General features: G+C 39.3%; 1 protein-coding gene across 3 annotated transcripts; it reads right to left on the minus strand.

The window, feature by feature from the left end:
* Window positions 1–1,172: 1,172 nt before the first annotated feature.
* Window positions 1,173–10,930, minus strand: LOC129349216 (histone-lysine N-methyltransferase SUV39H1-like). 3 transcript variants are annotated; one of them, XM_055011868.1, is made up of 12 exons: window positions 9,662–10,930; window positions 8,425–8,533; window positions 7,985–8,147; window positions 7,646–7,838; window positions 6,478–6,585; window positions 5,766–5,873; window positions 5,027–5,134; window positions 4,288–4,396; window positions 3,278–3,385; window positions 2,242–2,349; window positions 1,906–1,968; window positions 1,173–1,535 (listed from the first exon to the last, which is right to left on the minus strand). In XM_055011868.1, exons 2-8 carry the CDS (start codon window positions 8,525–8,527, stop codon window positions 4,358–4,360), a joined length of 822 nt encoding a protein of 273 aa, XP_054867843.1. In that variant the 5' UTR covers window positions 8,528–8,533; window positions 9,662–10,930; the 3' UTR covers window positions 1,173–1,535; window positions 1,906–1,968; window positions 2,242–2,349; window positions 3,278–3,385; window positions 4,288–4,357. The 3 variants fall into 3 exon arrangements, with proteins under 3 accessions (XP_054867843.1, XP_054867844.1, XP_054867842.1); XM_055011869.1 differs by having other exon boundaries at window positions 1,944–1,968; window positions 8,425–10,930; XM_055011867.1 differs by having other exon boundaries at window positions 8,425–10,930.
* Between the last annotated feature and the right edge of the window lie 1,418 nt (window positions 10,931–12,348).

Below are 12,348 nucleotides of genomic sequence, written 5' to 3' on the forward strand. Positions count from 1 at the left end.
GCAGAGTTTTTTTTCTACTTGCAGAGAGTGCCCCAGTCCACATCCTCATGTGGATCAGAAGTGTCCCGTGATGAAAATGTAGCTAAAGTCATGTTTTGCCACCTCTCCCTTCTCTGCGCCGGTTAAAGAGGATGATGTCCGCCAGGCACACCTTAGCCAGCTCCTTCCAGGCTTTAGTGGAAGGACTTTCAGAGAGTGAGTTGTACACGTTATCATGCACTTGATTGAGATATGAATGCAGTTTTTGGACATCTTCGGTAAAGGGCAGGAGAAGTGGGCATGTTCCACTTGGCCTCCCTGATGTTCCTCAATGCTGTAAGCCGAAATCATGGCATTCCACTTTTCCTGATGTACAGCTTGAAAATCAGTGGCATTCCTCACAAGCTCTTCATTGTTTGTAATTAAACCCTGAGCTTTTAAGAATTTACTTACTTTAACCAGGGCATTCCCAAGTTTGTTTGCTAGTGATGGAATTAAGAACTTATTTGTTTCACTGTCATACCCACATGTAACCTTAACAGCTTTGACAGTCTCCATGTACTTCTTTGGATTTATGAAGTCTTCCATTTTTTTTAAGCTGGTGCATCTCCTGGCATTTTCAACCAGCCTTCCCATTTCTCGCATCTTTTCTCGCACACACTGTTGATTCTTGGCTGACAGCCCTCCTTTGTTTAACAGGTGCTGCCCAATATCAATAATGACTTGGTCATTTTTTACTATATTTGTGACTAAGTCAGGATTCATGGCACTGATTACTCCCCACAGCTTCTTAGTAATGTTTGGCGGCACAGGCATTGTGTATGCACACATGGACTGAACTCGGTTCTTTCCTGGTGTAGGGACGACTGATCCAGGTTTAACTTTACAAGTGTTCATATGTTGCCAGAGGACCTTTCGCTTGTAAAGTCCTTGACAATATGCACAGTGCATGAAGTCATTTCCCTGTGCTTCTTTAGTGGGTCTTCTAAACGGCACCAGTTCTCCCTTTCCTGACTCCATAACAGAAGCATTGTGAGCAAAGTTTCCCTTGTTGCGGATATAATCTAACAGTGCATGTCTCTTCTTGGACCCCTTTGGGAAACTTAGAGCCTTAGCTACATCAGATTTGTCTTTGTGTGCACGTTCGAGATGCCTTGCTATCTTAGCATAAGGCTTACAGCAGTACAGCAATAATGTCTCTTGTCGTACACTCTTTTCCCATCTTTTTTTTTACATGCATTAACAACTACGCTGCTATTTTGGCTCTGACTTGAACAAGGTTCTTCATATACTTCAGTGAGTTCAGATGCAACACCATGCCTGTCATTGTCAAAAGTCATTTTATCTGATGTGGTGGAGTCGCAGACAGTGGGACTCAAAGGGCCAGAGATATCCATCGGATGATCAAGAGACTGCTGTTTTTGTCTTGGATTTAGACAAAGGCTGGCATCACTGTTGCCGTCGCTTTCAGAAGTGGTATCTGGAATGTATTCCTCTCCACTCCCTGATGAAGAATCATAGAGTTGACCAGGTTCCTCAAGATTTGTGTATTTCATCTAAAAAAAAGGAATATATAAAGTAATGAGAAATATGTAGAGCTGTTCAATTTTATCAGCATATCAATAAACTGAAAGAGATAAACTGCCACCCATTTTGTTAATCAGTAAACGATTCGATTTATTGAAGTTATAGTTTGCATCAGTTCATTGCCAACATTGCGAGAAATTGTTTGCGTTTTTAACAGCTTAAATAAGTAGGACTCAAACAAAAAGTGATACACATTTTTTACAGTTCTCCAACATTTTATATAACACATGAACTATCATTTACGAAAATTTGAAAATGATGCAGATGATTCTTGACCGTGACAACAAATACTTGATTACAAGATTTTTATTGCTGGTTGCCACACAACCAATCACTTACTATGATACTTTTGGTCCGTCTCAGTGGGAAAAACTGACCTTGGGTTTGGACGTCAGTCACAATCTATAAAAAAAAAAACAAACACTGTGAACACTGTACATTAATTTTTTTGCAACTGAACAAAAATACCTGAAGAGAAAGGAAAAAATGTTCAAAATCACTGTAAAATGTTCCCTTTGGTAGTATTCTTTAGTGTACTACTTTGAACTATATGAAGTTCAAAATGAACTTCCTCACTCCTCTTAAATGGCTGAGGTAAAAAGAACAACACACATGAACAAAACATGACAAAGACAGAGTGTAGAATTAAATCTGAAGAGATGAGCATCAATGTACCTTTTGAAGAGTGCTGCTGGGACCAGGTAGATCATCTTCCTCAGCATCTGATTGTGGAGAGGGATGTGGTTCATCTGCTGACCTGGCGTTCGCTGTACTGGTGGTCATCTGAAAACAAAAGTTTCATATTGACAATGTTTGAGAATATCAAACTGGAGAAAACAAAGAGTCAGTTTAATGACAATACTGCAAAACATGCAAACTGTGTAAAAAGACAAAATGTCGAAAATTAAGGCATACCAATGTAAACCAGACTGCAGAGAAAAACATTGAAAGTCGTTTTTTAAAACATTTCTTCCACTTCAGACAAGATCTGTCTGATTTCACAAACAATGAATGAAACACATGTTGTGGGGACCTCTAACACACAATGCTACAGGTCTTTGGTTGGACAAGTTCTGTCAATGTTTTCACACACTTTCAGAAGAGACACTGACCAAATATGTGTTGTGGGGACGTCGTGAGTGTTCACAATAGATTAGGAATTAAGTACTAACAAAATCTCTCTGATGGCTGAAATTTGCCGTCAACATTCCACTACCACTAACCTTCGACATGCATTACATTAAACTCTTGGTGAACTAATCAGCACTACTCCTGCTCAGCAAGCTTCTATCTGGTTCACACACCTTGAATAAAATAAGCTTTGTGAGGACGTCATACACACATGGTTAGAAATTCTTATGGGGACCAGTTTTGTGAAAGTTTTCACACACTTTCAGACCAGACACTGACCGAATATGTGTTGTGGGGACGTCGTGAGAGTCCACAATAGAGTAGGAATTAACTAATAACAAAATCTCTCTGATGCCTGAAATTTGCCCTCAACATTCCACTATCACTAACCTTCGACATGCATTACATTAAACTCTTGTAGTTAAATCATTTAGTGTAGATTAACATCCAAATATACTTTCTTCCTCATTTAAGTTGTTTGGAAAAACATAATTACAACAACATGACAAAGAGAGACTGTAGAATTAAATCTGAAGTAGAGACTGTAGAATTTAATCTGAAGAGATGAGCATCAATGTACCTTTTGAAGAGTGCTGCTGGGACCAGGTAGATCATCTTCCTCAGCATCTGATTGTGGAGAGGGATGTGGTTCATCTGCTGACCTGGCGTTCGCTGTACTGGTGGTCATCTGAAAACAAAAGTTTCATATTGACAATGTTTGAGAATATCAAACTGGAGAAAACAAAGAGTCAGTTTAATGACAATACTGCAAAACATGCAAACTGTGTAAAAAGACAAAATGTCAAAAATTAAGGCATACCAATGTAAACCAGACTGCAGAGAAAAACATTGAAAGTCGTTTTTTAAAACATTTCTTCCACTTCAGACAAGATCTGTCTGATTTCACAAACAATGAATGAAACACATGTTGTGGGGACCTCTAACACACAATGCTACAGGTCTTTGGTTGGACAAGTTCTGTCAATGTTTTCACACACTTTCAGAAGAGACACTGACCAAATATGTGTTGTGGGGACGTCGTGAGTGTTCACAATAGATTAGGAATTAAGTACTAACAAAATCTCTCTGATGGCTGAAATTTGCCGTCAACATTCCACTACCACTAACCTTCGACATGCATTACATTAAACTCTTGGTGAACTAATCAGCACTACTCCTGCTCAGCAAGCTTCTATCTGGTTCACACACCTTGAATAAAATAAGCTTTGTGAGGACGTCATACACACATGGTTAGAAATTCTTATGGGGACCAGTTTTGTGAAAGTTTTCACACACTTTCAGACCAGACACTGACCGAATATGTGTTGTGGGGACGTCGTGAGAGTCCACAATAGAGTAGGAATTAACTAATAACAAAATCTCTCTGATGCCTGAAATTTGCCCTCAACATTCCACTATCACTAACCTTCGACATGCATTACATTAAACTCTTGTAGTTAAATCATTTAGTGTAGATTAACATCCAAATATACTTTCTTCCTCATTTAAGTTGTTTGGAAAAACATAATTACAACAACATGACAAAGACAGAGTGTAGAATTTAATCTGAAGAGATGAGCATCAATGTACCTTTTGAAGAGTGCTGCTGGGACCAGGTAGATCATCTTCCTCAGCATCTGATTGTGGAGAGGGATGTGGTTCATCTGCTGAACCTGGCGTTCGCTGTACTGGTGGTCATCTGAAAACAAAAGTTTCATATTGACAATGTTTGAGAATATCAAACTGGAGAAAACAAAGAGTCAGTTTAATGACAATACTGCAAAACATGCAAACTGTGTAAAAAGACAAAATGTCAAAAATTAAGGCATACCAATGTAAACCAGACTGCAGAGAAAAACATTGAAAGTCGTTTTTTAAAACATTTCTTCCACTTCAGACAAGATCTGTCTGATTTCACAAACAATGAATGAAACACATGTTGTGGGGACCTCTAACACACAATGCTACAGGTCTTTGGTTGGACAAATTCTGTCAATGTTTTCACACACTTTCAGAAGAGACACTGACCAAATATGTGTTGTGGGGACGTCGTGAGTGTTCACAATAGAGTAGGAATTAACTACTAACAAAATCTCTCTGAAGGCTGAAATTTGCCCTCAACATTCCACTATCACTAACCTTCGACATGCATTACATTAAACTCTTGTAGTTAAATCATTTAGTGTAGATTAACATCCAAATATACTTTCTTCCTCTTTTAAGTTGTTTGGAAAAACATAATTACAACAACATGACAAAGAGAGACTGTAGAATTAAATCTGAAGTAGAGACTGTAGAATTAAATCTGAAGAGATGAGCATCAATGTACCTTTTGAAGAGTGCTGCTGGGACCAGGTAGATCATCTTCCTCAGCATCTGATTGTGGAGAGGGATGTGGTTCATCTGCTGACCTGGCGTTCGCTGTACTGGTGGTCGTCTGAAAACACAAGTTTCATATTGACAATGTTTGAGAATATCAAACTGGAGGAAACAAAGTCAGTTTAATGACAATACTGTAAAACATGCAAACTGTGTAAAAAGACAAAATGTCGAAAATTAAGGCATACCAATGTAAACCAGACTGCAGAGAAAAACATTGAAAGTCGTTTTTTTTTTTTAAATTTCTTCCACTTCAGACAAGATCTGTCTGATTTCACAAACAATGAATGAAACACATGTTGTGGGGACCTCTAACACACAATGCTACAGGTCTTTGGTTGGACAAATTCTGTCAATGTTTTCACACACTTTCAAAACAGACACTGACCAAATATGTGTTGTGGGAACGTCGTGAGTGTTCACAATAGAGTAGGAATTAACTACTAACAAAATCTCTCTGAAGGCTGAAATTTGCCCTCAACATTCCACTATCACTAACCTTCGACATGCATTACATTAAACTCTTGTAGTTAAATCATTTAGTGTAGATTAACATCCAAATATACTTTCTTCCTCATTTAAGTTGTTTGGAAAAACATAATTACAACAACATGACAAAGAGAGACTGTAGAATTAAATCTGAAGTACAGACTGTAGAATTAAATCTGAAGAGATGAGCATCAATGTACCTTTTGAAGAGTGCTGCTGGGACCAGGTAGATCATCTTCCTCAGCATCTGATTGTGGAGAGGGATGTGGTTCATCTGCTGACCTGGCGTTCGCTGTACTGGTGGTCATCTGAAAACACAAGTTTCATATTGACAATGTTTGAGAATATCAAACTGGAGGAAACAAATAGTCAGTTTAATGACAATACTGCAAAACATGCAAACTGTGTAAAAAGACAAAATGTCGAAAATTAAGGCATACCAATGTAAACCAGACTGCAGAGAAAAACATTGAAAGTCGTTTTTTAAAACATTTCTTCCACTTCAGACAAGATCTGTCTGATTTCACAAACAATGAATGAAACACATGTTGTGGGGACCTCTAACACACAATGCTACAGTTCTTTGGTTGGACAAGTTCTGTCAATGTTTTCACACACTTTCAGAAGAGACACTGACCAAATATGTGTTGTGGGGACGTCGTGAGTGTTCACAATAGATTAGGAATTAAGTACTAACAAAATCTCTCTGAAGGCTGAAATTTGCCCTCAACATTCCACTATCACTAACCTTCGACATGCATTACATTAAACTCTTGTAGTTAAATCATTTAGTGTAGATTAACATCCAAATATACTTTCTTCCTCTTTTAAGTTGTTTGGAAAAACATAATTACAACAACATGACAAAGAGAGACTGTAGAATTAAATCTGAAGAGATGAGCATCAATGTACCTTTTGAAGAGTGCTGCTGGGACCAGGTAGATCATCTTCCTCAGCATCTGATTGTGGAGAGGGATGTGGTTCATCTGCTGACCTGGCGTTCGCTGTACTGGTGGTCATCTGAAAACAAAAGTTTCATATTGACAATGTTTGAGAATATCAAACTGGAGGAAACAAATAGTCAGTTTGATGATAATACTGCAAAACATGCAAACTGTGGGAAAAGACAAAATCTCAAAAACTAAGGCATACCAGTGTAAATCAGGCTGCAGGGAAAAATATTCAAAGTAATTTTTAAAACATTTCTTCCACTTCAGCCAAGATCTGTCTGATGTGTGTTTTGGAATATTGTCATTTATCTTGCTGATGTAGTGTACTGCGGAGCAGAACATTACAGAGCAACAAAGACAGAATCCAGAGACCCTTTCCCACAGCTGCAAATTTGTTAAGAAACCCTTTCAGAAGACAGGCATCCCAAAGTTCACATCCTAAGGGAATACCTGCAAAAGAAACAGTAATTTTTACTCATAAAAGACCTCTCAGTTTTTATCACATAGTGTAGTTGTTACAATTATGTGGTGCGGCCGCATAAGGCTACAGATTTTTGATACATGTAATTATATTTCCATGTATGATGCTATTTCCAGTACATTTTACACTGGTTAATTTTAGGTTACAATTCTAAGTCATGCTACAATAGTTCTGACACCACTTCACTGATAAATTGTTTTTTGAAGCACTTTCATTTTTACTTTATTTTAACAACTTGTCAGGAACCCTGTTGCCGCCCCTGATTTCTCCCCCGTTTTTCCATCCTCCTGCATCTTCCTGCATCCATCTGTCTGTCTCTCCTGTCTGCTCTACCCTGTGTGCAGCCAGCTGATTGCAGGGAGACAGCTGCAGGGATCGGCTCACTTGCCCATAATCACTGCTGTCAATAAATGCCAGGCTCTTTTTGAACACTCCACCTACTCTCCGTGTCTGCACTTTGGATGCAGAACCTCAGCCTTGACACAACTGTATTTATACATATTCTTTTTCTGTTTACATAACACTGGTGGAGGCGAGGTAATTAGATTAATGTTTCTTATAGGGTCAGGTACTGATCTGTTCGACCACAAAATTATTTGACACATTTAAAACTATTAGTCATTTTTTACACTGTTGCTTACAGACATACCTGTGTTCTCCATGGGCAGTCTTCACCTCCATAGTCATAGGTAATTTCTTGTCCTTCTTTAATGTCGTTCAGGGCAAACAAGCAAAGGTGTGGGATTCCATTCACATCAATTCTTTTCATCTTACAGTTTGGATGCCTGTGGTCATCATTAACGAGCCGCCCAAATGATCCATCATCTCTCGAGGCATCAATACTTAAAATGATGAATACACAAGAAAGAGAGAAACAAATATCACAATGTATCAGCACAATTCAGAGCCTCAATTAGTTTAGTATAATGAAGTATTGTATAGTATAGTTTAATGTAATGAACATAGCTGAGGTGTAACGAAGTCTTACCACCACATTTTTCCTCTCCACTTGAATGCAAACATAAAAGCAACACATGATGGGTGGTAAAGCGATCTTCTTCTCTGGGATTCTGCATCATTTATCAAATCTCCTCTATATTCAACTACAAATTCTCCTTTACATATCGAACTCGCTGCAAACAAACCACGTCCTGTAAAAGTCAACAAAAAAGATTTTGAATCAAAAATGGAAATCTTTCTATTCTACCATCACCAAATATTCTTTGGTAGTATGTTCTACAAAAACATTTTTTTTGCAAATACATGATGAAAATTACACAAAAATTGACCTTAAAAATGTTTGATTTGAGAAGCTGTAATCTGTTGCCTATTCAAAGCACCCTTAAGTTTTACAACAGATGGTAATGACATTGTGGTGGTATATGTTAGTAATTATGAACTGATAAATTACATCAAACACCAACTTACCTTTAACTGCATTGATGTACTTCACCTCTAATTTGTATGTTTTATCAGTCTTTGAAACAACATGCTGAATGGCATCCTTAAGGGGGCTCACCCGTGGTGGCATCTCAACCTGTAGGAATTTTTTTAAAAACAGTTTGCACTTGATTCAGTTTGAGTTTGAAGTCTTTGAAAGTATTAGCTGTATAATGTTTTTCCAAACTCTCATGTCCAGATAATCCTTCAGATAACAGAGGACACTCAAATGTAAAACAAAAAAGGGGAATCTGATGTTGTGTTGCAAAATTGAAATACACACTCGAAGGAGCTGACACTTGTTTTTATTCCTGTTCTCTAGATTTATTCTGTCCATATCGTTCACCTCCTGTCTTAACATGACTCCTCTTAAATGATCATGATCACTATCTTTCTAGATTTAGTTGGCAAACAAACTACAGAAATTGTGTTTCTCATGTAAGTGTCTGGCACAATTTTAGCCTTGATTGTAGCAACTCATTGTTTGCCATATAGTCTAAAATCTCCTTTTACCTTTTCACTGATTTTCTTAGAAGGTTCTTCTGTTTTCATAGTGTAGTTCTATCCAGAAGCATTGATTCACAAGTGACTGCACCTTCCAGATACAGGTCTTTATACTACAGTCACTGACACTCATTCACTGACCTTCAAAAACTGTATGACTTTTAATGTCAACTGAATGCACCTGTGTTGAAATAGGTGAGTCACTTTAAAGTGAGTAAATACTGCTTAATCACTTTTTTCAATTTTATACTTTCAGCTAATTAATTAACTTGTAAAAATTCAGCTTCACTTTGACATGAGTTTTTTTTGTAAATTGTTGTCATAAAAGCCAAATTAAATTTAAAAGGCAGTGTAAAGCCTGTTGCTCATTTAAGCAGCTACGCCTTCTGGAGCACCCCTTCTCACGCGGAAAATGTCCGCGACGTGCACCTCCACATTTTTCTAACTACACGGACAGAGCCGCTCCTGACATGGACCACAGCCTAATCTACTCTCTCAGCATCTTCGCTTTACAAAGCTTCTTTCATATAAATTAACCATCACTATGAGAGAAAACTTGCATGCCTGCTAAATTACCGAGCTTACTAGCTTGTTTTAGCTAATTCGCTAGGTCATTTATTCAGCTACAGCAGACGCACGTCTTACGTGGCGTCCCTTTAAACTTTAACTGACTTTCTTCAAACCAAATAGAAGTCTGTTGGATGTCATTTGATGTACTTACCAGAAAGATTGAACACTCACGAATCACTCTTCAGCAGCTCACTGCCAGTTGTGCTCTGTCCTCGTCATTTCCATTCCCTGTACTCTCGCAACTGCTGAGGTCACAAAGCTAGCGGTGGTACAGGACACTTAACTTCCTGTTTACTTTCAAAATAAAAGGCTCACAACGGAAGTGACAGACAGAAATGATCATTTTATATTTTTGTACAAATTCTGACTATCGCTACTTTAGTACACGTGGATAAAATTGTTGGTACCTCTCGGTTAATGAAAGAAAAACCCACAATGGTCACAGAAATAATTTGAATCTGACAAAAGTAATAAATAAAAATTCTATGAAAATTTACTAATGAAAATCAGACATTGCTTTTGAACTGTGGTTCAACAGAATTATTTTAAAAAATAAACTCATGAAACAGGCCTGGACAAAAATGATGGTGCCCCTAGAAAAGAAAATAATGTGACCAACTACACACTAAATGTTAAACTTTAGAAGAATCACTTTCCCCCTATATATTCCAAGAGCATTCAGTTAGGCTAGAGATTTAGCAGTGTCTTCTTAGTTTGCAATAACTCCTTCATACTAAATTACATGAAACTGTAACTAATACTAGCCAATTGGAAAGCTGTAATTAGACATTAGACCCACAGTCAGAGGGTAGTTAGCCATACAGACTAGGTAATTAGCAGGATAGCGAACAAAAATATAATTATTGAACTATTTTGCGAACCAACCAGAGTTAATTAACCTAATTGGAGGGTAGAAAAGTAGTTATATTGGTTTGTCATACAAATGTGCTTACCTTGTGTTTCACTCTTACTCCTCTGTAGAAGTTTGTAGCCCTTTAGCAGCTGCAATTAATCTTTTATCTTCTCATTTGTGTCATCATCGACATTTAACACTGAAAATCTGTTGTTGTTGAGAATCCTTCCTCGTGAGGACCAGGAAGTGGGCGTGCCCAACCATATTTGGAATGAGTGTGTGTGCGGAGCAGAGGGTGCAGTACCGCAGTGGGGGCGCTAGTGACCTCACACACACACACATTTGCACTGAAAAACCTGTGCTATGAGCCAACTCTAAAAACCCCATAGGCACCATTAGAATAGCTCCTGTAGTCATTTTAAATGGTTCCCCTTATGGGGACCTGATTTTTGGTCCCCATACCAGAATTGGTCCCCATGCCATGACTGTGTAAACAGAATTGTGTCCCCACAACATGATGATTACCAGAACACACACACACACACACACACACACACACACACACACATACACACACACACACACACAAATACATGTCCAGATACTTCTATTGTTCTGCGTTCTGATCTTCACACAGGTTGCTAAAACAAAGCCCTCTTATTAATATTTATAGCCTCTCTGATGGGACGGGATCAATGGAGAGAGGAGAAAGAGAAGAGAGACTGTGCCTGAATAATCATCATCCATCTACTTCCAGCGTTCTCTCTCTCTTCTCTCCATTCCTCTGAAGTGGAAGTGATGTTTAAGGGAGGAATTCGGCGAGTGAGCGAGAGATGGAAATTTGATGCAATTGGAGGGAAAAGCAGCTGAATGTGTGTTTGCACGTGTTTATTTTTGCTTTATTTTAGGATGTTGGCTGCCTCCTTCATGGGGATATTTTAACAAAAGGTTTTCTTTAACAGCAAAATAAGATGATACAGCACCCATTTATACACATATCCTTCTGTAGTGACATCTGTTAAAAAACCCAGCCCTGCGTTGCCTGGCTCTGTTGACTTTCATTTGCCCTAATTCCTTCTCTTTTCCCAGCTGAAGATGTGTGCGCGGGTGTTAGGAGTGGATTGGTAACAGACTCCTGGAGTCTTCATTGGCAGGCCCAGCATGGTGGATCTCCAAGATAAAAGTCTGACAGCCTGAGACAGTCTGCTCTGCGTCTTCAGTAGGTGGGCACTCTGCCCAGTGCTCAGTAAGCGAATTAGGTGGGCAGGACGCCCAACACTGCCCCTCTTGACTGACAGTGGCCCTGCAGAGCGGTCTTTAGCTGCACAAGGAGAAAGTTATTAATCAGACATGGTTGCCTCTTCCAAGCTTTTCCTGCAGAGGAGGAGGAGGAGGAGGAGGAGGAAGGGAGACCTGGCCTGGTGATGAATGCCCTCACTTCTACGCATTTCAAAAGTACAGTTTATCCATGAGGAATGGAGGAGCTTGTACACGGGCTGAGGGGAAATTGGCTTTTTCTTTGACCTGCAGCCAAGGGTGAGGAAGTGAATGGAAAGCGATATGAGAGCCCTCTGAGGTGATGAATACGGTGCAAATTAGAAGAAGAGGCCTTTCAATCTTGCGCGCTTCGGCTTCTCCCTCCATTCTCGCCACTCTAAATTGTTTTCTGTCTTTTGTGGAATGATCTCCGCAGCTCGTGCCCTGCCTCTCTCATTTCATTCTTAATCTTTCTTCCCTTTCCTTCCATTTTGATATCTTCTCCATCTCCGAGTTCTCCCCGCACGCTGCTGCTCGGCTTCTGGAGGGGCGAAGGGGGTTGACAGGTTGAGCTCTGGGAGGTCGAGAGGGCGAGGGCAGCATTTGCAGATTGCCGGACAGAAAGCTGAGGCAGCACGGCCTTCGCTGAGAACGCAGTGTGCAGCAGGAACGGCGAGGCTGTGAGGAGTCACCGACAACCGTGACCTTGAGATGTGAGAGGAGAAAAA

The sequence above is a fragment of the Amphiprion ocellaris genome, chromosome 7, assembly GCF_022539595.1.
Source record: "Amphiprion ocellaris isolate individual 3 ecotype Okinawa chromosome 7, ASM2253959v1, whole genome shotgun sequence".
Taxonomy (NCBI): Eukaryota; Metazoa; Chordata; class Actinopteri; family Pomacentridae; genus Amphiprion; species Amphiprion ocellaris.